Source organism: Mustela putorius, unplaced genomic scaffold, assembly GCF_011764305.1.
Source record: "Mustela putorius furo isolate JIRA1106 unplaced genomic scaffold, ASM1176430v1.1 tig00003853_pilon_pilon_pilon, whole genome shotgun sequence".
NCBI classification, from domain to species: domain Eukaryota; kingdom Metazoa; phylum Chordata; class Mammalia; order Carnivora; family Mustelidae; genus Mustela; species Mustela putorius.
The window spans coordinates 61,787,942-61,814,721 of NW_025422005.1; the positions used below are offsets into that span (position 1 = coordinate 61,787,942).

At 40.1% G+C, this 26,780-nt stretch overlaps 1 protein-coding gene across 3 annotated transcripts; it reads right to left on the reverse strand.

Moving 5' to 3' along the window:
- Window positions 1–659: 659 nt before the first annotated feature.
- CRYZ (crystallin zeta) lies at window positions 660–26,779 on the reverse strand. 3 transcript variants are annotated; one of them, XM_045064727.1, is made up of 9 exons: window positions 26,666–26,779; window positions 20,828–20,944; window positions 19,077–19,229; window positions 15,081–15,244; window positions 10,499–10,550; window positions 6,607–6,756; window positions 2,273–2,374; window positions 2,079–2,174; window positions 660–1,653 (listed from the first exon to the last, which is right to left on the reverse strand). In XM_045064727.1, the coding sequence occupies exons 2-9, from the start codon at window positions 20,936–20,938 to the stop codon at window positions 1,489–1,491; spliced, it is 993 nt and encodes a 330-aa protein (XP_044920662.1). In that variant the 5' UTR covers window positions 20,939–20,944; window positions 26,666–26,779; the 3' UTR covers window positions 660–1,488. The 3 variants fall into 3 exon arrangements, with proteins under 3 accessions (XP_044920662.1, XP_044920665.1, XP_044920663.1); XM_045064730.1 differs by lacking the exon at window positions 19,077–19,229; XM_045064728.1 differs by lacking the exons at window positions 20,828–20,944; window positions 26,666–26,779 and adding an exon at window positions 19,341–19,391.
- Window position 26,780: the final 1 nt, after the last annotated feature.

A 26,780-nucleotide genomic window follows, 5' to 3' on the forward strand; every position in this document is an offset into this window, starting at 1 on the left:
TTTCTGTCTTCAGAAGCTTGCATGTATTTTGTACTCCCAGGGCCAAAGCTACTCTGGATGGAGGCAGCTAACAAATACATCAAAAATATTAAACATGTAATTAGAAATCCCAGCCTGCACTAAATGCCCTTCATCTGTGTCTCTGTGTCACCTTCTTGTGATGATTGGTTTTATGTATCAACATAATATTGCCATGTTTCCTCTGGGTGTTTACAAAGAGTCACCAGGTGATTTTAGGTAGATTATCCTCAGTAACGCAGGTGGGCTTCACTCAATGGGCTGAAAGCATTCAGAATTAAAACTGAGGTTTCCCCGAGAAAGAATCCTGCAATATAGAAATCCTGCCAGCCCACCCTATAGATTCAGGCTTATCAGCCTCTATAACTATGAGAAAATTCCATAAATCTCTTTCTACATATATGTGTGTATGTGCATGTGTGTTTGTATGCATACAGGAGGCTACGAGCATATGGAGAAAAGCAAGAACAAAATTAACAATCAAAACTTCATTTCTTTGCACATGACATTGATGTCAAGATTTCTAAGAAATTATTCCTTTTTTAGTTTCGATAAGGACTTCCAGCACAGAACACTGTTAGAAATTAACCGTTAGGAATTATGTAAAAGAGATGTAAGGCAAGTACTATATCAAGACCAAATAGATAAACACAGGTTTTATTTTTTCTACAGAATTTACTGCAGGTCACCATGTAATGAAGACAAAAGCAGATCATTCTTCATGTGTCAAACTTGTTTACTAATTTAAATAAAAACATATGACTCCCATTACACAGATAATTCTAAATCTAGTTTGAAAATCAAATCAATCAAGAAGTATCTGTCAGGAGACTATGTACCTACCTATCTTACTACACCAAAAGTAAGGCTGTCCTCTTCCCAGAATATATGGACAATGAGCAATCAACTATCAACACAGTGGATGTACTAATATTTGAGGAAATGCTGGAAAAACTATTTGTTAAAAAACAAATTTCTCTAGACATTATCTTGCCCTTGCAAGAGACTTGCAGATCCAGATGAGAGAAGTTTAGAAAAGGGGTCTTATTTAGTCCAGAAAATCTTCAGAGTATGATACAGTTCTGAGCTAACCAGATACTAAAGAACCTTCATAAGAACAAGCAGGCTTGGAAACCATACAGCCTCATTTTGAATTAACTTGCTTTTGTCAAACGTGTGGAATTAATGATCAAGTACCAGGCATTTCTGTAATGTACCCAATGCCAAATGACTACTGACATTCTACTTCCTACTATAATGACTTCTTGATTCAAGGCAGGTGGCAGGCGTAAAGAATATTGTGAGCTGTAAAATAAATTGTACTCCAATGACCACATCTCTAAAGATAAATCTTGTTTTTTAACATGAGAAACTCACTGAATCCAACAAATGCTGATTAGAGCAAAGGTAGTGTGAGTAAAACTGGGGCAGGAACCCTCTAACTACATTAGGAAGACATGAAAGAATTAGTCATTCTAAGAGAAGAATCATTTTCCCACTAGTTCCACTGTTATGGATGATATTTTTGTGAGCCTGGGCCACCTTCTCCAGCGAATACTGAGAACCTATTACAGGTTTCAACCAACCAATTTCCATTCCAGCTTGAAGGGCCGCTGCAAATTGCCTGAACTCCTCCTACATGTAGAAGAACAGATGAATTAATTTTCAGAAGGATTAAAAATTTTCAGATTCTAAGAGTCAGAACATAAACAGTTCCTTACGAATATGTGGCTTTTGTCATTTGTCCAGAACTACAGACAAAGTTTTCTACAGACTAAATATAAGTACAATTTGCCTGAGGCAGGGTCAGTTTACAAAAACCCTATTGTCCTGAAGTAATTACTAATAGTATCTCCTTTCTCTCTCAAAAGTGTCTTGCCTTGGAAAATAAATTACATCTCCCCCCACCCCCACCCCAGTTATCTTGTAGTGACTAATCCTTAACATACCCACCCAGTCAGATAATTAAGTTCAACATCTACTGGAACTTACAGTCTGCTTGAGTAAGCAAACTGTATCAATGTTTAAGTTATCAAAATCAGAGTCACTTCTTTTCCTACCTTGGTTGATGAATACAGAGCAACTCCAATTATACTAGATTCCTTTGCCATGGTGTCCCGTGGGTTTATTTCAATAGGACCTCTGCTGCCAACAACCTAGTAAGAAAAACAACTTGTCTATAATTAAAGATCACTGAAAAATAGTACTGAATTATGGTAAAGCCTCAAAGTGGTAAAAAAAAAAAAATACTTACTATTACTCGTCCTCCATATGACAGAAGATTCAAATCATTGCTAAGATTTACATTAGCTAACATTTCAATGATCACATCAATTCCTTTTTCACCAACAGATTTCTATGTAATAAATAAGAATGCAGAGTAAGGTAAGAGAACAAGTAAAAAAAACTGTAGAACAGTTATCACAGTCCCATATATTATGGAAATATGTTTCAAAAGACATAAAATGCTACATTTTTAAGACTAATAACACTAATTTTTAAATGATCTAATTATATAGTGTTGATGTAATTCCAAGGGACCAGTCACAACATCTAAAGTGATAAAGATCTATACTAAATAAATTTCAAGTGCTTTGACTCAACTTGACTATAAAATACTTTTCCTCAGTTGAAAATCTTCTGTTTTCAAAACGTATTTTTTTTTTAAAGATTTTATTTATTTATTTGACAGAGAGAGATCACAAGTAGGCAGAGAAAGAGACAGAGAGGGAAGCAGGCCCCCTGCTGAGCAGTGAGCCCGGGATGCGGAACTCGATCCCAGGACCCTGAGATCACGACCTGAGCTGAAGGCAAAGGCTTAACCCACTGAGCCACCCAGGTGCCTCTCAAAAGGTATTTTCACAGAGACGCAAACAACAAGTATCAAATCCCAAAAAGGCTTCCACTTTTGTTAAAAAACAAAAGACAAAAAAAGGAAATCATTGGCTATCTGGTGTTGCAGTATTTTCTTTGTGTGCATTTAGTTTTGTTCCAAGTGATTTATAATCAGCCTGCCATACTACTCCTTTTCTTTTGGGTTTTCAGAGATGTTGGTTTGCAACATCCAAAACTGGCTCTTCTCTTAAATAAGTTATACATATATACCTTATATTCATTTTATTTAACCAAAAAAAAAAAGAATACCAGTGCCAGGAATTGTTAAGTAAGTACTGGGGATTCAAAGATGGACACAGAGAACTCAAAACAAAGCTAGGGAGAAAGATGGAAACATACTGCAGTCAAGGCTGTGATGGGAAGAGCTAAGTGCTGCGACAATGGAAATAAACTATAGGTTATAGAGAAAAACAAAGCTGTAAGTCTGATCACCTGTAACGATCAGAGGAAGTTCCACAGAGATGAGGTCCTAGGCCCTGAGGAATGAACAGGAGTTCCTTAAGGAAAAAGGAAGGAAGAGGAGCCAGCAGATAATACGCCTGAGGCAGAATAAAGAGAAAACAGAAAAGCTATGGCCTAAGAGTCCAAGTCAGGATTAGAAAGTATCCCAGGGGAGCTGGGGCATGTGTTTCGGAAGGCGGGTAGGGGGAGAGGAAGAGGTAGAGAGGCGACTATCAACTGCTATGGGCTGGGAACATGCATCAAATGCCATGTTAAAGGGTGTAGACTTTGGGGGAGGGCAGGTGTTCATTAATTAATTTTTGTGCCAGACACTGTTTTAGACACTGAAGGTGCAGCAGGGAACAAGAAAGACAAAAATTCCTACCCTCATGGAGCTTCCATTTTAGGTATTTCTGGAGATTTTTTTTTTTTTTTTTTTAAAAGGAGAACCAAATAATTTAGGAAACTGTGAAGACAGAAGGGACTACTAGGTCACTTACAAATAACAGACAAAGCTGGAGAAGAAGATGAGGACTAAACTAAGTCATAGCAGAGACGAGAACGAAGAGGGAGACATATTTGAAAGGCATGTCAGTGTGGAAACTGACAGACGGAGGTGATTGACCTAACAGGTAGGAAGGAGAATAGCGATTAAAAGATAGGAATAGGGGCACCTGGGTGGCTCAGTGGGTTAAGCCTCTGCCTTCAGCTCAGGTCATGATCTCAGGGTTCTGGGATCGAGTCCTGCATCAGGCTCTCTGCTCGGCACAGAGCCTGCTTCCTTCCCTCTCTCTCTCTCTGCCTACTTGTGATCTCTCTCTCTGTCAAATAAATAAAATCTTTAAAAAAAAAAAAAGAAATGTGGGTCTGTCTCAGATGAAGAGACCAGTGGCCACATCTAGCAGGCTGATGGCATGAAGGAAGGGAATGCAGGCCAGAAACAGTGCTGGAAATCAGCAGGATGTGGGCACAAACAGAAGCCATGGGTATAGGTGAGACTCATCAGAGGAAGGTCTCGCACCACGGAAGACACAAGACCAATGGTAAAAGCTAAGGAACAGCAACATTTAAGTATTATGAGAAGGAAGGGGACTGCAAATGAAGTCAGGGAAGTAAGAAGAGAACCAGCTTCCAGGAGATGTGGTCAGGGTCAGCTGCTGCCAAAAAAATCACACAGAATGAGGCCAGGTCAAAAGCAGCAGATGGATAATTAAGAGCTCACCAGTGACCTCTGACAAGCAAAATGCAGTAGAAGGTGATGGGAGGTAAGGAAGTAAAAAGAGTAAGTACTCACTGCTTTTTCAAGAAGTGTTGGTGGTAGAGGGGGTGAAGGGTGTGGAAAAAGGGTAAGGGAGTGATCCGGAGAATGAGAGAGACTTAAGCAGAAGGACCTAGTAGACGAGAAAGAAGCCATAAGACTTCAGGGTCTTAAAGTTATATGTCTGCAAAACAAAAATATATTCTTAAAATAATGGGCCATTTTTCATTTTTGTAAATACTCTTGGATGATGGTATCAGGAGTGAATATTCAATTAATTCTAGGTTTCCTAGACATACACAAAGGAGTAGCTTTACTCAGTTTTTTGGCAAGATGATTTAGTGCTAATAAATATACTCTCCCTTGTATCTTCCTCCATTTGTAATGGCTGAGGTTACACAGTAATCAGTACCTGGAAAATTTTAAGTCTCAACAAGTAATTTGAGGTTTAGCAAAGTAATCAGTGTTTAGTAAATTGCTACTACAGTGCAAACAGAGAACTTCAGAATCTGCTTGAGTTCTGCTCTAACAATGGACTATATGCAGCAACTAACTAAAGTCTAACTCCCTGCTCTGGATGAGGGAAATGGTTATTCATTCCTCCTTGGCATCCAATTAAAAAATCAACTTTTTTCCCTAGGCTACACAAAGCCAGTTTGTAATCTCTAGGCACCTCACCTTCCAATGAAAAATTATACCAAAAGAAATTAGGTTGGGAAAATCTCATGGTTGCCAGAGGCAGGGGATTGGAAGTGGGTGAAATGGTGAATATGGTCAAAAAGGTAGAAACTTCCAGTTTAAAAAAAAAAAAAAGTCATGGGGATGTAAAGTATAGCCTGGTGACCATAGTTAATAAGACTGTATCACAGATCTAAAAGTTGCAAAGAGTAGATCTTGAAAGTTCTTAGAAGAAAAAAACTTTTGTAACAATGTATGGTGTTGGATGTTAATGAACTTATTGTACTGATCATTTCACAGTACCTACAAATATAAAAAAAGGGGGGGGGCACCTGGGTGGTGCAGTCTGACTCTTGGGTTTCAACTCAGGTCATGATCTCAGAGTTATGAGATAGAGCTGCATCCCCAGCTCCACGCTCAGCATGGAGTCTGCTTGAGTATCTCTGTCCCTCTCCCTCTGCTCCTTCCCTCTGCCTCCCTCTGCCACACACACTCTATCTCTAAACAGATGAGTGGATAAAGAAGAGGTGGTATATATCTACAATGGAATATTACTCAGCCATCAAAAATGCAATCTTGCTATTTGCAACAATGTAGATGGAGCTAGAGAACATTATGCTCAGTGAAATAAGTCAGTCAGAGAAAGGCAATGATCATATGATCTCACTCATATGTAGAATTTAAGAAACAAAACACAGGATCATAGCGGAAGAAAGGAAAAAAAAAATGAAACAAGACGAAACCAGAGAGGGAGACAAAACAGAAGAGATCCCTTCCTAATCATAGGAAACAAACTGAGGGTTGTTTGAGGGTGAGGGGTGGAGAATGGGGTAACTGGGTGACGAACATTAAGGAGGGCACGTGTGTACTGAGCACTGGGTGTTATAAAATACTGATGAATCACAGACTTGTACCTCTGAAACCAATAATATGCTATATGGTAACTGAATTTAAATGATTAAAACAAAACAAAATTAAAAAATCTAAAAAAAGAAAAGAACACCTCAGGGCTCTAAATACAAAGCTGTGACTTTACTTAAAATGTGACTGCACTTAAGAGTACCAATTTTGATAGCTGTAAGACTCTGGAAAGGGTAGGTTTTATTTGATATAAACATAAACAAGACAGATGAGAGTAAAGGTCTGAAAATTAGACACCTCTGCTTTTTAATTTACTAAAGCTGTGAAACACACATAGGCATTAAAAAAAGAGCAAACAACTTTAAGAGAGTGGCTGTTTAGAAAAGAGCTCACACAAAAAAGTCAGTCTCCCAAGAAATAAAATCTATTTTTATAAAACTGTAGAGTTATTTTACCTTAATTTTTTCAATATAATTAGGTTCTCTGTGATTGAACACTTCATGGGCTCCATTTTGCAAAACAATGTTTTGTCCTTCCTCAGTACCAGCTGTGCCCAAAACCTTTAAGCCGTAAGCTCTGGCAATTTGGCATGCTGCTAGTCCAACCTGAAAAACAAAATATAAACACCTAGTTTTGGATTCTTGGCATCCCTACAAATATTTATTAAATATATGTAATAAACTTAAGGTTCTTCTAGGTCCTACCCTATCCTTAAAGAATTCCGAGTCTATGACAAGGTCTGAAGAAAGAAGAACAACAATAACTAACTTTTATTGAGTATTTATAATGTGTCAGGTACCACAGAATGCTTTATTTTATCCTTATCCGTTGCTTTATTTTATCCTCACAATAAGCCTGGGAGGTAGATATTATTATTGTCCATATTCCATAGATGAGAAAACTGAAGCTCATAAAATGTAAGTAACCTGACCAGGTCACAGAGATGGGAACAGGGCCAAATCACAGAGCTGGACCAATTCAGTCTGCAGAGCTTGAGTTTTTAACCACTGTATAAAATGCTTACTCAGCACCTACTTTGTGCAAAAGGTAAGGGGTTTAAAGTCATTCAAAACTTGATCCCTGACTTCATACTTAAACAATACATATAAAATGCTAAATGACAAATGTGACATCATTTAAGTAGAAGAGATAGGTATATGAGCAAATTCATTCATTCATCCATATGATGACCATTTATTGTTTACTATATGCTAGACATGATACTTCATGCAAGAAACTTATATTCTGAGAAAGGAGGAAAATAATAAACACACAAATTAATGAATAAAATAAATTTAGCTATGAAAAAGTGCTATAAAAAAAACTAGCCTATTGGAGATAGGCAGAGGGATTAGTGAGGTCACCAAGAAAGGCAACTCTGAAGAGATGAGACCTAAGTCAAGTGAGGGACAAGCCGTGTGAAGATGTGGAAAGCTGGTGGAGAATGTTGTAGGCAGAATGGTCCTGGCTCACCTGGTGACATGGGAATAGCCTGGACAGGAAGGGGGTCAACGTGGCTTGAGGGTAGGGCACATGGGAGGGAGTGCAAGATGTGGCCAGTGGAGCATGCATTCCCTTTGCAAATGCTGAGCCGCATTTGCTCACTTAACTGAGGATATGCAATAATTAGCTGAATATGCATGTGGACTTGGGAGCATCCAGAGTTGGAAATTTAAATTTGAGATTCATCACTTATAGATGGTATTTAAAGCCACGGACTGCATGAAATCACTAGATCACTATATAAATGTGCTTAGGATAAAGGAGAAATAAAACCATATAAGAAATATAAACAAAAGCAGCTTTTTTTTAATTTGCAGGACTAGGAAACCTATGTTTGGTTACAGGCCACGTGAATGGTACAGATAAGTGTCACATACGTTTACAGCAGGGCTTCTCAAACTTAGCACTACTGACATTTGGGGCGGGACAATTCTGTGTTGCAGGGGCTAGCCTAGGCTTTGAAGGATGTTTAGCAGCATGTCTGGTTTCTATCCACTAGACACCACAGCCCCTCTACCCAGTGACAACCGAAAATATCCCCAGACGCTGCCCCAAATGTTCAAGGGGGAGATAGGATGATGCCAAACCACCCTCAGTGATAACCAGTGATTCAGAGGAAGGTGAAACCATCACGGATTGGGAATGACAGAAAAGAATTAAGATGAAAAATGATGATAGAAACTGATTAAAACTATAACAGAATCACAGACTCCCAGGCCTGAAATAGACTGTAAAGATTGTGCGGCATATGGGAGTGTCGAGTCTGAACTCAGTTGGGTTTTGGCAGGGATCTGTTTGATTTAACCAAAACAAACAAACAAACCCTGGGACTCACGGTCTCATGAGTCAGAGAGACATTCAATTCCATGAAATACAATATAGTACAGAGTTAGCACTATTGATTTTTGCTACTTTAAATTAAAAAAAAAAAAAAAAACACAGGCCTCTAATAAAACTATATCTGAACTAAAGAGTTAATGTAAATATAACTCCTTCTGCTCTACTCTAAAGAGGCATTTAAGAGCTGTTCTGAAGGTACTGTTTATGCTCTTCTTGTCAACAATTACACCAGCAACAGTACTTCAACAGATTATGTACCATTATGTGTCAACTATTTTTCTTCTATTTACTTTGCTGACACTAAAATAGGGCACTCCCTATCTGGATAACAGCTGTGTTCATCAATTCCACACCATTTTAAATACACAACATAATCCCAGAGGAATTTGAATTAAATGAGGACAGAAAGTACAAACGGAAGCAAGACAAAACCCAGTACTATTTCCCTCTGGTAGGGCAGGGAGGATCAGAAGTGCTTCTCACACCAGGCCGCCAGCCTATCCCTGCTAGCCAAGGATTTAACAAACTCAGGCAGTTCAGAGAACAGTGTGGATTTTGCCTTAAAAAAAAAAAAAAAAAAAAAAAAAAATTTTTTTTTTTAAAACCATGGTGAAGTGACTGGGCTTTTTACACGAGGGTAAAGGGAATAAAAAGATTTTCTTTAAATTCTTCTCTCCTCTTCCTATGAAACCTCTCCCTTTTATAGAGAGCACCAGGTTACTTCTCTGAAAGCCAAAGCAATTTAAATAAATGCAAGTATGACAGATCCTTTAGTTATTTTGGGTTAAATTTAATTTAACCCCAAAATAGCCTCTTTGGTGAAGCTAAGCAATGGGAATTTTTGACAAGGTATATCTGTCATATTTTCTCAAGGCCCCAAAAGACAACCTTAGTCTTTTTAGTAAATACTCTGATCTGTGAAATCCTTCAGAACGGATCTGAGGTAGACAGGAGGCTAAGTGTGGAACCTTGTGCTTCATCTATTTAAAGTAACAGAAACACAATAGGCTGAACGCTCAGTACTACCTGGCCACCTTTAGAGATAATTTCACATTTTCAGGATGCCATTCATTACTCCTGGAACAATGTGTCATTTAACAAGCTACTCCTTTTGACTACTCTGAGGAATACACAATGCTCTGAAAGGGTTAACCAGCTTCCTCAAGGTGAGCCATCCAGCCCCAGGCCCTGTATTTAAAAAAAAAATGTGAAATCTCATCTCCAAAATTTCTAAAGCCTCTACATGCAGGATAGAGGTCATGTGGATTTCTTGTTAAATTCCAACCTCAGAGCTCTAACTTTTCCTCTAAGCTCCTCAGAGGCAGATTGACAGCTGGTTTCTTGAAGAAGCTTCTGACAGCCCTGTCTGTGTTGGGTTATTTCACTGAAGAGCTTATTTTAAAGTTCTCAGTTCCCTCCCCCACCCACATTAGCATTTTAAGCCATGGGTTGTAGTGTTAAGGACACAGCTGTACACCGTGCATTCCATGAATGTCATCAAAGCACAGTAGGTGAACAGTGGAAGGGAGATAGACGGGTCTGAGAATTCACCGTGTGGCTTTGCCGTGCTGTCTGGGGCAACATAGGTAAAGCTTTAATGAGCCTTAGTTTCCTTATCTAAGGGAATATAGAATTAATATTAACTTTAAACAACTATTTAAAATTCTAAATAAATACTCTTATAACATATGCTACTTGAAGGCAAAAACAAAGCTAGTTTATTTTGGTCTGCACCTGACACCGGTGGAAAACCTAACACAGACATTTTTAATGGGGTGATCTGTTGAAGGTTTTAACAGAGAAATGCTAAACTAATGACAAGGAATCACCTTCAGAAGACAGCATTTTAAGAAGCTTTACTACAGAGAGGAGTCTCTTTATTGACTACAAATACTGACTATATTTATTAACTTGGCTTTTAAAAATGGCTGAAAAGAAATATAATGTAAAACCTACACAAATAAGCTCCTTTAAACATAAACTTAAAAATAAACAAATACTTACTCCTCCACTAGCCCCATGAACCAGAACACTTTCTCCAGCTTTCACACGGGCACTGCGAAACAAGACAAGGGTTCATCACCTCACTTTGAAGATAATGAAGCGCAGGTGTTTGTCATTCTTAAGGAAATTCCACCCTCAGTTCAACTAACACTTCCCCAAACAAGAAACTCATTTTGTTCTACAGCCCAAAATATTCTCCAATCTTCACAGTATCAAATGAGGGTTCTTCAGACACAGACAAAGGAAAACATGAAATTCATTTGTTCATTCAACAAACATTTAATAGGAACCTATTATGTTCTATGAACAGTGCTGGATGCTGGTAGCACATGGGGTGCTACCTTCCCTCTGGGAGGCTACAGTCTTTGGAGGCACGTGAAGTGAAAGAGCTAAACCTAGAGGACCTGGAATCTCTCATTCATTCCCACAGAAAGTGTCTCAAAAGAGGATTATGGGAAAATAAAAAAAAAAGAGGATTATGATAACCACAGTCTTGATACTGTGACCCAGGGTAATGCCCAAGGAAACACAGAAGTTAGGTGATTTAAGAAACCATTTTTTCTTCTCCATGCCTTTGAACATCAGGTTGCACAGCTTCTAAGCCCAGGTTTCAGAGAGCAATGCTGAATCCGCAGTGGTACGACCGTAAGAAATATGATCAATCCTGTCACACCAAAAAATGTCTAGATCTTTCAGTGAAATGACATACTCTTTCCACTTCCGGTTCATTATACTGAAAAATAAGGCACACGCAGCAAGACAGTTAGGGGATGCTTTATTACTCTGGATGGACAAGTGCTAATGTCCCAATCCAGCAGCTGTTCTGTGATCCAGATCTGATTCTCAGGGAGAATCTCTTACTTCCTAGAAAAATAGGGGGTGGCCACAGTGGACATACATTCTGTTCAGTCTGGGACTAACAACACAATGACCCCGGGTCGTGCTCAAGGCTGTGTACCAACAGCTGACAAACAGCAATTATGAGCAGTAAATGAAACTTCTTACAGTTCTCTTGTTTAGAAATAAGGGGACCGAGGGCAGTGAGTCTGAAATGATAAACTAAGATAACTATTATCTTTGACATTTTAAAAAGTAAAATATAAATGTGAGGGAGTAGGATTACCAATACCATACTGTAGTATTGGTACATCTAATTGTACACTAAGGGTACATCCTCCTACCACAGGACCTGGGGAGGATGGTGAAAAAGCAAGCTAACCCTCTCCCAGATCTCACAGCTAGGATCCTTCTACCCTTGCACAGAGTCACTGTGATGGTTAATTTTGTGTGTCAACTTGGCTGGGCCTGGGGCCAGAATTTGGTTAAGCATGATTCTGAATGTCTCTGTAGGGCCTCATCCAATCAGTTGAAGGCCTTAAGATAACAAAAACTGACTTCTGGAGCAGAAGAGCTTCTGCTGGTAGATTGCCTTTTAACTTGAACTGCAGCTCTTTCCGGAGTCTCCAGCCTTCCAGTTTACCCTATCAGACTTTAAATTCACCAAGCCTCCACAAATCAATCTCTCTCTCACTCTCTGTATATAAGTATGTAATCTGTACGGACACGTTCTGTTGTTCTGCTCCTCTGGAGAATCCTGACAAATATAGTCATCTCCCTCAGGGGCTCACAGCAGGGGCACGAGCTTTGGCCTGGCCTTCCATGCTGCTGCTCCAGGCTTCCTCCCAGTCACTGAAGATTAGCACCTGGCATGTGGGCTCTCTCTTCCATCCCAAAGTCAGCCCTAATCTAACAGATTTCAACATTCTCTGGGAAGAAAACCTTAAATCACAATTCCTGAATTCTCTCCCAAGGTGGAACCTGGTAACCGCCCTCAACCACTCTACTGAAGAAATGTATCAGACTCTAACAATCAGTGCTACGATAGTAATCTCCTAATTCTGTAAGCCCGTAGTCTTTCAACATCTTTCCTTCAACTTCCCAGAGATTGCTGTCTCCTGATTGCTCAATTTCTGCCCACTAGCTCCTCCTGGTCGTGTTTCCTGTACTAGCCAGCCAGGACCTCATGGCAGTTCAACCCAACTCCTCTCTCTTCATCTCCCGTGCTCTCACCTCCTTCACACTATTGCATTATGCCACTGATACTCCAGCCCTGGATTAATGAAAATCTAACTTCCTTAATAATCTATCCAAATGGTGATGTACTATATTAAAAAAAAAATAAAATAATAAAATCACGTGATCATGCATTTTGGTGCCACTTCCATCCTGATTGTCAAAAGAACACTTTGTCTCCTATTTCATGATGAAAAGTGAGGCAATCTCTTATGAGTTCCTTCAACACTCCACCTCTTCCTACCCACAAACGTTTCCATAGTTTACCATCTTTACAGCGTCTAGGTTTAGCAGAAGAGCTGTCCTTTTGATGTCTAAAGCCAATCTCTCCACGTATTCTACATCTTTCCATCCTACTACCTGCCACTCCACCCTCTCTTCCAAACCTTCCATTGCTCCCTCTGCTAGATCTTTCCTCAGCTACAGACATATTCAACTCCCGTCTAACCTTTTGTCCCCACAAATTCCCAAGTACTCTTCTACTTCCTCCTCCCTAACTACCTCCATTTGAGGAACCCAATTCCACCTTCTTCCTCAGCCCACTCAAACTTCTCTCTCACCACTCTACTGAAAGTGACCTGACTCAAGTCACCAATCACCTCTGAAATGCTAAGCCCAACTGCTCTTTTATCCAAACACACCTCACTCTTGGATTTGACAGCTAGCTTTCCTTCTTGGTAGTGACATCAACTATTGCCCCTAACACTATCAACACTGAAGGAATATTTACTCTGCACTGGGATCTGTACTGAGCTTAACAGGCATGACCTCACTGAATTCTCACCACACCCCTAGGAAGGAGGTGTTATTAATATTCACGTTTTTCAAACCAGTAAACTACGGCTGAGACAGGAAAGTAACCGGACCACAGTCATATGGCTGTTAGTAGAAGACAGTACTGTAACCCAAGTCTTCCTGTCTTCAAAAAACATGAACTTAACAGGTGTTTATTATAGACACCATGACCTCTAGACAACCTTGGCCTTGGTAAACACTCCCTTTGGTCTCTTAGGTCTCTTTCCCCTACCTCTGACTATACTCCTACATGCTGATGTTCTCTAACTTTCTACTCTCACTCCACTGTTCTTCACTCCCTGAAGGATTTCAGTCACTTTCATCTTGTCAACTCCCACCCACCGGCTGACAGCCCCATGTTGACATCTTTAGTCTCTAGGCATCAGATAATTTCACCCAACAGGTTTCTGATCTTCTCCATCACAATACCTATTTTGGTTTCAACTCCAAAACTGGACCAAGCTTCCCTCTGAAACTTTTTCCTTCTTTTCTTTGTCATAGTTCAACATTATCCAACCTAAAGAGCCAGAAGTATCTGTAAGTTCATCTTCTCTCTCATTCTCCACAGCAAACAGTCACCAAACACAACGGATTTTACCCTCTAATAGCTGTCCTTTCCCTTACACCTTTTCTACCATGGCCCTTCCTCTGGCCCTTAAGTATTTTGCCTAAAGGACACTCGTATAAGACCCTCCCATCTCTTTCTCCATTCCTGTCATCGAATCCATCCTTCACATAGCTCATAGGTAATCTTAATAAAACACTCCTATAACAGTATCATTCCCCTGAATAAAACATTTCATGACCCCAATCCCTTACAGAACAGTGTGTGAGCTCTATCATCTTGCTTTTTACAATCTGAAACCTACCTATTTCATGTGACAGCTAATATTTATTAAAAGATTACTATATTCCAACCTAATGCAACATGACTCTTTGCCTTGAAATATTCTATCCAACAAAATCAAACTGCTATAGCTCTCCTTAAATATCATGATATTCCCCCCCAACAGCAGGCTTTTCCTATTGTCCAGAATTTTCTCTGCCTACCTCCTACCCCCACCAACAGGTATTCTTTCCCAAGAAAACTCCCTGATAAAAGTACAGATTTTCAGAAGGGTGCCTGGCTAGCTCAGTTGGTGGAGTATGTGTCTTGATCTTTGGGTTGTGAGTTCACACCCCATGTTGGGTATAGAGATTACTTAAAGATCAAATCTTTAAAAAAAAATATATATATAAATTCTCAGATCCCAGCCGTGGGAACTGACCAGTGGGTCTAGGGAAGGGCCCTACATGGTATTTTTAAATTGCAGCAATTAGTTTCTAGGGCTGGATAACAAGATTTCTGAACCATGACTTTAAAATAATCCAAGCCTCACATCTTGGCAGGAAGCCCCATCTCATCACCACTGTTACATCCCTTATGATCCCATAAATCCCTATGCACATCTATACCACCGTACTTTCCACATTATACATCAATATTATTACTCTCATGTCTGTCTCTCTAACTAGACTGTCAGCATCTTAAAGACAATGACAGCGTTTTGCTCTTCTTTGTATCCCCAGTGATTAGAATAATCTCCCAAATTAGCACAGTTTCCAGTCCATAAATGCTTAATGGTAACTAAATAGTAACCAAATATGAGAGACATGGACGCATGGTAGGAAGGCAGGCAATACTGGCTGTATGACCGACCGTGTGTGTCATTACCTGTGGAGCAGGGCTCGATAAGCAGTAAAATAGGGAATACCAATGGCAGCTCCTTGCTTCAAGTCCAGTTTTCCTGGTAGTGTGTAAACGGTGTGATCGTCTGCGAGAGCATACTCGGCATAGCCCCCCGAGATGGTGCTAGTAGTGAAAACCCTGTCACCTTTCTGGGGAAAGCAAGAAATTGATAAATGCAGTAGGGACTAAAAATGATGTCAAATGGGTATAATCTCTTCTAATGCAACTTTTGTAACAATGAATAAGTATTTATGTATTGTCTCCATCTTAGGGTCTCGTAAAAATATCTGTAGCATACTGAACATTCTTAAATGTTTTATTAATAGAAATCAGGAAGAAAACTTAAGGAAAATAGGAGAAAATAAAAAAGGAAAGGAAAGAAAACCTCCAGAATAGTATAATGAGAAGACAACCTTACCATGAGACCTTACTGTGCAAGACACTGTATTAGGAGTCTAATGAGTATTGTCTAATTTGATCATCTCAAGAGCCTATGAGGTAAGTACTTTTTTCTTTTCTTTTTTTTTTTTTAAAGATTTTATTTATTTATTCGACAGAGAGAGATCACAGGTAGATAGAGAGGCAGGCAGAGAGAGAGGGAAGCAGGCTCCCTGCTGAGCAGAGAGCCCGATGTGGGACTCGATCCCAGGACCCCGAGATCATGACCTGAGCCGAAGGCAGCGGCTTAACCCACTGAGCCACCCAGGCGCCCCTGAGGTAAGTACTTTTCTTATCACCACTTTAGATTAATTCTACTACACAAATGAAGAAATCTAGGGACAAAGAAGTTCAATAATTTGCTCAGATTAAGCAGTTAGTAAACGGCAGTTAGCATAACTATTTTTTTTTCCCGAAATACTAGGAAGAAGAAATAAATAAGATACAAGGTTTCTTTCACATACCAAATACCTGTTCTAAATCCATCCCCCAGGTTTCTTGCATTCCTTCCTCCTTTTTTATGCATACACCAAGAGCAGGAAACTCTGCCTGGATCCTGACAGCAAGATGAGCCGGGACAGGCTTCTTCACTTGTTACAGCATCAGAAACACAGTACACTCTCAGTCAACTCTGCTGGGTCCTTGCTATTGGAAAGCAGATGCATAACTGAGGGTGAGGTAAGGCACAAGGGAGGCCTTGGAGCCTGACCAAAATGACCTGCATGCTAGGGAAATCAGACTGGCTACTATAAACACCTGTCCGGACTCCCCTTTCTTGAAAAAAATGTAAATATTCCTTGGAATAAGCAAAACATTAAGGCAATAACTTTCACGGTACTTAAATTTGTCCTGTAAAAAAAAAAAAAAAAAAAAAAAAAAAAAGATCTCTAAAAAGTAATAGCCCTACACAGTGGGATAGAAACAGAAAAGATTCAAAAGGCATCCAGCAGTCAAAGACACGTGTCACTGCTTACAGTGCCACTTGCAAATGGTCAAATATGACTGTGTTAAGATTATTCCTGTTTTTACAGCTTCAAAAGATGTTGCCCAGATTGCAATATAATTCAAACACATTCTAAGAATTCACTATGGAAAGCAGGACTTTGAGTTCTGTGATAGATACTAATAACAAAATAACTTCCCCCATCAAAAGCATCTTAAACTCTAGGAAGAGAGAAAAGGAAAGGATAGGAATAACTACAATGCAAGAAAACATGATAAACTATCAAAGATTAAGTCCCAGGAAAAGAAAGGAATTACTTCTAAGTTAAAGAATCAAAAATAGGTTCATTGAGAAGCTAAGATTTAAGATAGGTCTTGAGGAACTGGACTAAGATTTTGAAAAATGAAATGGAAAAAAGTTATTACAAGTGAAGGATACAAAGTAAACAAAGAAACAGTGGCAGGAATAAATGCTGAGGAACCGCTAGCACTTGTACCCAGTGAGTAAGTAGTCTAATGCATGGAAGGTAACAGTTTCAGAGATACAATGAAAAGGAACTAAAGCTGGAGGGTAAAAGCCCCTGCACCTATGTTAATAAGTTTCAGTTTAATTCTGCCAGGCAGAAAAACCAAAAATGAGCAAAGACAGAGAAGGAAGAGCATGGGGTATGCAGGAAAGAACAGCTTTACTAAAAAATAAAGTATAGGGTGAGAAGGAATGGAGATGGGAATAGGAGGACAGTAGGAAAGAGCAGAAAAGAGTCTTCTGTCACAACATAAGCACTCTCAGCAATACTCTGAAATCTGTAAGGAACTGACCTAAGAATTAAACCGTACAACAATCGATTACATTTCAGAACACATCCCTTATGGAGCAGCGATAGATTCGTGGAGGAAGGAGAGCAGGTGGTCAGTTAGGTATCTGTCACAGATATCCAGGTAAGAGACTAGGCAGCATAACCTGAACTCCAGGCAGTGGGCACAGAAGGACACAAGAGAAAACCATCCTCGCGAGGGAAAGCTGAGTGACGGGGAGTGAAACCACCATGTCACCAACATACTCGCATAAGAGCAGAGCTGATCTGATATGACAAAAGGTAAGCTCTGTTTCAGACACACTGTGTATGAGGTTACCAAGGGCTGGTGGCGTGGGTCCCGTCTCCCACAGCTCCCACACAACTTTCTGTGAAGATGTAAACGTTCTGTATCAGCACTGTCCAGTAGGGCAGCCATTACAAACAGGGGCTATACACATCTGAAATGTCGCTGGTGTGACTGAGCAACTGACTCCTTTATTTTACTTCAAGTTAATATGAATTTTAATTCACATGTGGCTAGTGGCTACCTTATTAGACGGGACAGGTTCACAGCTTAGTGGAAAATTCTAACCTAAAGACATCACATGTGATCATGGAAACCATGGGATCATCCTGAAGAAGGCACAGAATACCAAAAGCAGAGGTGTAAAACGAGATTGAGAATACTGGGCAGTTCTGAAATTTGAGGAGCATCCCGAGAAAAAGCAGCTTGAAAAACAATGCCTAGGTGGAACTGGGGGAAAGGACAGGAGAGAATGATGTCATAGAAGCTGAAAGGAAAAAAAAATTTTTTTAAGAAAAAGTTAAGTGGCTGACAGTGTCAAATGTCACCAAGAAGTCAAGAGAGATAATGACATAAAAGGGCCCATTAACTCTAGCAATAGAGAGGCCATTAGCGACATTAGCAAGAAGCGTTTCAGTGGAGCAATGAGGGCAGAAGCCAGACTGCCACGGGCTGAGGGGAGCACAGCCACAGGAATCGGAATGCCTTCCTGTGCAGAGGCCACGTTAATCTTCTCTGTCTCGGTCCAATTTTGGTAAATGTGCTGCCAAAGTGGAGCAGGTCAAGGAATTATGAGGAAAGATGCTGGAACATGAATATGCTATCTATGATTTAGATTTCTTTTGGCATATAAATAACAAAAGCCCCGATCATAATATTTTCATTGACTCAGTCACCTTGATCTGAGTCAGAGCTCCAAAAATGTATAGTTGACCTGGCATTCTTTTCATCTTTTACTTATTATTCAAAAGAATTGGCCTTTCCTTTATCTTATGAAACTAAATTTATAGAAAGAATTAAACATTATGTTGGCTTGTGTATTATTGAGAGGAAATAGTATCATTTCCTTGCCTATTTTCGGTCCTTACATGTTTCTCCTACATCAAAAGGATCACAGCTGAATTCTGTGAGAATGTGAAGATACAGAATTTACCCAGCGCTTATCCCCAACAATGGAAACTAGGAAGACCTCTAGATAAAAGCCAATCTCTTTTTTGAATAGAGGAGTCCCCCAAGTGGCAGAAATTGTGTAATGGGCCTTTCATTTTTTTTGAAGTTTTTATTTAAATTCCAGTTAGTTAACAGATAGTGTAATACGAGTTTCAGGTGTACAATACAGTGATTCAACACTTCCATACAACACCCGGTGCTCATCACCGCAAATGCTCTCCTTAATCTATAACGGGGCCTTTTAAAGACTAACAACACATTTTAAAAGCTATGTTAAAATATTTTAAGAAAAATATTAAGCCAAAATGGAAATAATTTAAAATGTAATACCTTGAAAGTGGATACATTATCTCCAACGGCTTCTACTATGCCAGCCACATCGGAACCAGGAGTATAGGGTAAGAGCGGTTTTCTACTGTAAGTACCAGAACGAATGTATGTTTCCACTGGGTTTATACCACACGCGTGGACTTTGATTAGAACCTGCAATGACAATGTATTTTCGTTCACGCAGAACATTCAGGTATTCATTCAGCGTTAATGATACGACTCTACTGATTATGGAAATTATAAAAATGGATGGGAAAACCTCACCTTCAATGGGCTCCTGTTAGTTTTGCAAACCAACATATACATAAAAAAGATAAAACAGAAAGGCTTATTAATGTGTTATATTAAAAACATTTTGGGGGGCACCTGGGTAGCTCAGTGGGTTAAAGCCTCTGCCTTTGGCTCAGGTCATGATCCCAGGGTCCTGGGATTGAGCCCCGCATCGGGCTCTCTGCTTGGTGGGGAGCCTGCTTCCTCCTCTCTCTGTCTGCCTGCCTCTGCCTACTTGTGATCTCTGTCAAATAAATAAATAAAAATTAAAAAAAAAATTGGGAAAATAGTAGTGGAAATATTTGAGAGGATGTGTGGCACAAACCTTTATGTGCTCATCAAGCCCAATTCCTCCTCCTCCTGGGTCCTTAGGAAGAATATTATTTCTTGGTGCCTTTATAATTGAGTTTTAGCCAACAGAATGTGAACAAAAGTGACCAGAGCCACTTTCTGGCTCATAAAGATGTTCTAGGCAATCCACACTGTGCCTTCACCCTTTCGTAGAAGTGACCCCAGAAGACAGAGGTGTTGAAGGTGGCAGAGCCCCGTGATGGAAGAAGGCTGGGTCCACAAATCACTCTTTGAGAGTTACCCACTGATATTTTAGAATTTTGGAATTTAGTGAATGAGAAATAATTTTCTAATGTTGAGCCATTGAGATTTTGAGGTTACATCTACCACAGAAGCTAATTTTACCTTATTTAATATGTAATGATATCTTTTGCTATAAGAGTAAGAGAAGGCCTTACAAAGAAAATGGTATCCGAGCTAGGCCCTAAAAGAAGAGTAGATATTCTTTCAGAATGGGAGAAAAGGATGTTTCAGGTAGAAGTAATAGTATGTGCAAAGACAGAAGGAATAAAACCGGCTCTTGGGGAAACCAGACAATGCTGCTTGTAACAGCACAGTCTATTGAAAAGGAGCAATGAGATATGAATCTCTAAAGTTAGGTTATGGCCAAACTGTAAAAACTCTCAGATGCTTCAAGGTTCATTAAGGAAATGAGACTTGGAAGTCATGGAAGGTGCAGTAATAAAAATACATAATTTTTAATGAGAAAGTATATTGTTAAAGTCACCAGAAATGATTAAACTCTTCATTTAAATTCTCTTAAATCATATATAGGAGGCATGTATGCAGAAGAAAATGATTTTCCTACTGTGCACAAAATAGAAATCATGAAAGTTTGTAATAGAATAACTTGTTCAAAACTACTTATGACTCCATGCAGAAAAATTCAATTATTGCACTTCATAGATGATCCTCAACCTCAAAAATGTTCTGAGCAAGTTATTTTCCCTTTTCATGGATGTAACTCACTAACAGTTATAATTATGCTCTCTTTATAGCATCAGTATAAACTGTCCTAATCCACTGTGTTTATGAATTATTGTGAATCTGCTTTTTTTCAACATGAGCCTGATGTTCTGGAGACACGCACTCAGTGTAATTATTGCCTATTTTTATGGAATTATTTCCACCTGATGGTCTTTTGGAATTGGTACTGCAATATCCGACTGGAGTTTCAGCACTTCTGGTCCACCAAATTCAAAAACTCGAATTGCTCTCATCAACTTCTGTCCAGTCGCCATGGTGATCTAGACACCAAGAAAAAAAAATAATAATCTACTGTCATATGGTATCTAGGCTGTATCACTATGTTTTTCCCCCTGGAGGGGGCAGATCAAACAATTTTTCAAACAACAATTTAAATCATGAGCTTACACAGATCTCATTTCATGTTTAAGGACCTTTCATCTTACAAATCCTTCAGCTACAAAGCAAAATACTTGGTATTACTTCCTGTAGGGATTCAGTGCCTTCCACAAGGGAATCAAACATGCAAACAAAAACATCTGGCTAGACATAGCATGAAACAGTATCTTGGGTTTCTTTTTGGGCAAGCTTGTGCTGTTACATCTTAGAAATTTGTTAAGTTTTACTAACATTGGATAAATAGACCTTCTGTTAGATTGTGAAATATTTCAAATATAGAGAGAATCATAAAGCATATGATGAACACACTTACCTGCCCCCTGCTTTAATAAATCTCAACATTCTAAAAACCTAGAACATTATAGACATAGCTAAAGCCTTCTGTACCCATCCCCAAACCCATTCCTGGCCCAGCCTTTTAAGTGCTGATTATTACCATAAACTCAGTGCTCATCAGTCCCAGGCATGGGCTCAGGTGGTGATCTCACTACTTCATGGAACAACATGTGTTATTGTGTTGCACGGTCCCAAACTTTACTTAGATTGGGTCATACTGTACTTAATTCTGCAACTTGCTTTTTCTTCTCAACATTAAGTTTTTGAGATTTATCAATGGCGAAATACTTAGCTTTATTTAGTTCATTCAATTTAACAAAGGAGGAAAACATGAAAAACTAAAAAGACTGCTTTATGTAATCTTTTATAAATCACAAGGGTCATTTACAGTTAACCTTTCTGTCCTATCACTGTTACTTTTTTTCTACCACTGTTATCATTAAAATGAAAACTCAGAGTTAAAAGAAAAGGTAAACAACATTTGAATAGGAAAATAGCTAATTATGGAAATCTTCCATACCTATGGCAATGAAACAAAAAGGTTTTTGACTGTATCTCCATAATTTTGCTTGTGGTTTATCACAATTTCTTGATATTAACCACATCAAATAGTTAGTTAGACTCTGCCACCACCCAGAACATCGTTGCTAACTTCTGGAATAATTATATTCGTCAACCATGAGTAGGCGAAAGATCAAAAAGAGTTGCAGAAACTAGGGCTTGAGATGAAAGAACTCAGACTTTGACTATATTGAAGTTCAACACAGGACTACTCAGAACAGTTATGTGGTAACTATAAAATGTCACTCCAAGTACAGGGGGGCGATCAAAAGCAGTTTGATCGTGTTATTGGTGGAAAGTTCCTGATATAATTAACCAAAAAGCGTATCATTTTAAGACTCTTTAAGTGATGCCACACAGTACCAGCACAGAGGAGAAAGTAAATTGTCTGTTGTTAGAGGGTGGTTTAGCAGTGACATGTCCTAAAGGGCAAACCTCAAATACAAGGGGGCAGAAGGGGGCAGAAACAGGCAGAAGACATAAACCTAAGGTCATTGTAGACTAGCTGAGCTGTCCCTAAGGGTGACACCTGTGCGGGGTGAGGACCTGGAAAAGGTGGCTCACTCCATACCCACCAGCAGTTTCACTACTGAATTTCTATCTAGCTCTTCACTCAGGCCAGGTATTTCTTAGACAAGAAAGTGAAATATAAAGACAATAAAACAAACCACCACCACCAACAACAAAAAAAACCCAGCAGCAACAAAAATAAGAAACAAGGCTGCCCAGCTCATAGTTTTCCATTCTGGAGATAACACAGCTTTCTTTTCCCTTTTTGCCGTCAACAGTGTTTGGAAAGAGTACAGGTTTTGGAATCTGACAGCTTTCAGTATCAATTCCAGCTCTATCATTTCCTAGCCAGATGGCCTTGGGCAAGGCAATCAACTTTGTTGAGCTTCTTCCTCTCAAAACTGGGCTCCCACTCAGGGTTACTGTGGTAGAGACACGGCAAGCATCAAGCACTGAACCCTGCAAATGTTCACTCCTATATATAGTAGACATCATGATTCCTTTCCCATCTCTTTTCTCCTTTCTTACTCATTAAAATATTCTTCATTCTATAATTCCATAATCACCTCTGATTTTACATAACAATATTTACGGGACTCAGATTATAAACAAGAATTTCACCTCAAACAATTCAGTCTGGAGAATCATTTAAACAAAATATTAATAGCAAACACTGGCTATTACTCATTCAGCATGTAGTTTTTGAACATTAACTGTAAGCGAGGCACTGTGCTAACCCCAGAGAACACAAAGGGCAAAGAGAAAATGCCCCAACCCTCCTCCTAGCTCCTGTTAACTGTGCTCAGTCTCTCACACAGCTACATACACCATGTAAGATCTGCAGCGACTTTTCCACTTTTACCTATTTCCTACGTATTTATTTCTTTCAAGCACCTGCCTCTAGCTTTTCACCAACAGACATCATTATTATCCTCAAAGAACTGTAACAGTAATAAAAGCAAAATTACTCTGAAATAGAATCTATCAAAATTATCTAACATATACATTTCCTCCCCTACATTTTGGTATCTACTAAGTTGGGAAAAAAGAACAAAGGAAAAAGGATACTCATCCTTAATACTGGATTTAGAAGACTCTGCTGCCTCACCTAGTACTACCATCTTATCCTATCAAGCATGTAAGGACACCAGGCATAACCTTGACAGCGTTGTCTTCTCCTTTGCTTCTGTCCATCTTATTTCCTACTGAGCCTTTGCCACTATGATGGATCAGGCTTCAAACTGCACAAATTGCCTTTGAAAAACCCCTTCAACTATTCACAGAATCATCACCTGCTTCATAATATATAATACATAAGGGGATATGTCAAAGGGAATAATAAAAAGAATAAAATAATACAATATGCTAATAGTAATTATAATCCTTAAACCCCTAATAACTGATCTTCTAAAAACCAAGTATTTTATGCCCACTGGTATAATTATTTTCACAATAGGGAGGAAAGCAACCACTTAATTGTACGCAGAAACCTGAATTAAAATCATTCATTTTATGGATGAGAAAACATTCTAAGAGGTTAAGAGACTCACCAGGGTCACACAGAGGCAGAGCTAGAACTCTAGTATGTTAAATGTTGATTGATTTTTTTTCCTTACTATACAATCCTTTTCATCTTACCCTTTGAAATGTTGGCATAGAAGATACTTAGCTTCTTAAAAATATACCTTATAATGATGATAGTGAGACAGGCTGAGCTAGCAATATGAAATTCAACTAACCCACAGGTAGGATTACATATTTTATGATTAAGGCATCTGCTCAGAGTGTGAAAGTTTCCAAAAGGCTGTAAGTTAGGGTGATCCAGTAGTGATACACAGGACCTCATTCTATTAGGAAAACTGTGGAGGCCACGACACGGTTGGGGTCGAGGACCAAACCAGGCCCTGACTGGTGTCTCCTTCAAAGTTGGGACACCTTGAGAAGGTTAAGGACGGGAAAGTTGAGTAACACTGAGAAAGGGTCGGTGCTGTGTGTAGTGCACTCCCCTACGTGACTTCCCACACCTTCTCCCTATAGAAGGGAACAATGTGGTCAGGGTCAAGAATTCTTAGTTGGTCCTTGTTGTTCCTGACCCTCCCATAATCCACTCCCAGGTTGATTGTCTTGCTAATGGCACTAGCCCAGACTACCTGGCATCACGAGGTTTGCTTGTAGTTAATGTAAACTTGTTATAGAAACTTGCAGTCATCTAACTAGGTACGATGTATTACTCCTTCTGTTGTGATCTGCCTTATAAATGATTGTAAGATGTGGAATAAAATTGGCCCTGTTGGACATCCTCCTCAGTGTCCCTCCTGCCCCCATCTTTTTGTCTCTTAATTTCTTTTCGCCATCCTCTTACCCTTACGTTTCCCTGGTCAATTTGTCGCGCCGGCCGTGACAGAAAACTAGTAAAAATTTCCTTATCTGTAAAAAGAGGCCAGTACTCCCTTGCTTGCCATCCTGGCCGAGATTAACTGCAACAGTTGCGTGAGCCCTCCACAGCATGCCAGCACGCACCAGGCTCTGTTAGACTAAATCATTTCCATGTCAGCAGGTCTGCCACCTTGCTAGTGTTTTCAAATAGATTTTTCTATTCATCAAGTGTAAATTTTAAATTAGAGGACCTGGCTTAATTTTTGGTTGTACTTTTGACCCATTAAAAGTCGCCAAGCAGGGCACCTGGGAGGCTCAGTGGGTTAAGCCTCTGCCTTGGGCTCAGGTGGTGATCTCAGGGTCCTGGAATGGAGCCCCCACAAGCAGGCTCTCTGCTCAGCATGGAGCCTGCTTCCCCCACCCCCCTCTGCCTAGCTTTCTGCCTTCTTGTGATCTCTCTGTCAAATAAATAAATAAAACCTTAAAAAAGTTGCCAAGCATACTTCGGAAATCTAGGAAATACAGAATTTAAAATTCCTCCTCAGTGATCTTTTTCTATGCTCTGTTTCAGTCTGTTTGGTTTAATAAAAACTAAAGGGATGGGGAAAATGTTAGAACTGTATTTTAATCCAGAATGAAGAAATCAAGTCACAAAGCCAGAGCAAGGGCACTTAATGAGAGAAGGGCGTAAGATGAAATAAGAATTTCTGGTACAACCTAAAAAAAAAAATTAGAACTTGGAAGGAGAATCATCGTTAGGAAATGGGCTGCTGTTGATCAAGAATGCTTCATGTAAGCCTTCTCTTTTTTTTATAGTCTTAAGCTAGAAATGTAAAAATAATAATAATAATAAATAAAAAAAATTAAAAGTAACCTAAGAAATGTGGCTGCCTGGCTGTGTGACCTTGTCAGGTTGCTTTCTTGGTCTGGATCTCAGTGCCCAGTTCTGGTAAGAGGGGGTGGTGGAGAAGGAGTTGAATAGGTAATTCAAGACCTCTCCAGGTTCTTGGATGTAAGGATTGGATGGAACTAGGCCGGCTGCTCTCCAGGGCTGGGGAAGAGCTCGGTGGGAGTTGCTGCTGCGGACCAGACACAGACGGCTTCAGTGGGAATCGCACAACTTTTCCGAGAGCAGTCCAAACTTCGGCCTTTCAAGAGTTCAATCATTAACGCATTCCCTGGTCACTGAGAAAAGCCTCGTCTCGGAACGAAGTGAACATTTAACGATGTGTTTACGTGGTTATTTTGTAATTTTTTTTTCCTTTGAAAATCATTCTGGGTCAGGGTCACCGGGGTTGGGTGGGGAGAGGGGGGTCCAGGAAACTAGGCATTTCTTTCCAAAAGGAACACAGCAGCTCTGATGGTAAGAGGCGACTTCCGACCGGGCGGGCGGAGCTCGGGAGAGGCGCGGAGCACCAGCCGGTTCCCGCCGCGGGGCTGGGTGCACTGAGCACCAGCCGGTTCCCGCCGCGGGGCTGGGTGCACACCGCCGCCGGCTGCAGCCCGAATGCCCAAGCCCAGGCCTGGCGGCGGGAGCGGGACCCACGGCGCCCTGCGGGGTGCAGCCCAAACGCAGACCCCCCTGAAGACCAGGATGGGGGCTCGCGGCCGGCAAGCGAAAGTCCCTGCGTGATTTACGCATGAGGAATTCGCATCCCCCAGAGGGAAAGGTCTTGGGCCACGAGCTCCTTTTTCCGATCCTCCAGGACAGACCGCGGGACGAGAGCGCAACCGCACTCAAACTCGGCTCCTCCGTGGACGAGCGGCGGGGACACCCGCTGCCTCAACAACTAAAGCGGACTTTTTAAAAAACCACTTACCGGTTCTAGAGCGGGGACGCAAAACCTGCGAAGCCTAGCTCAGATTCCACGGAAAAGGGGACGGACCTGGGCGTCTTCTACCCTTGCCGGCTCCGCCTCGCCCGCGCCCGTCTCC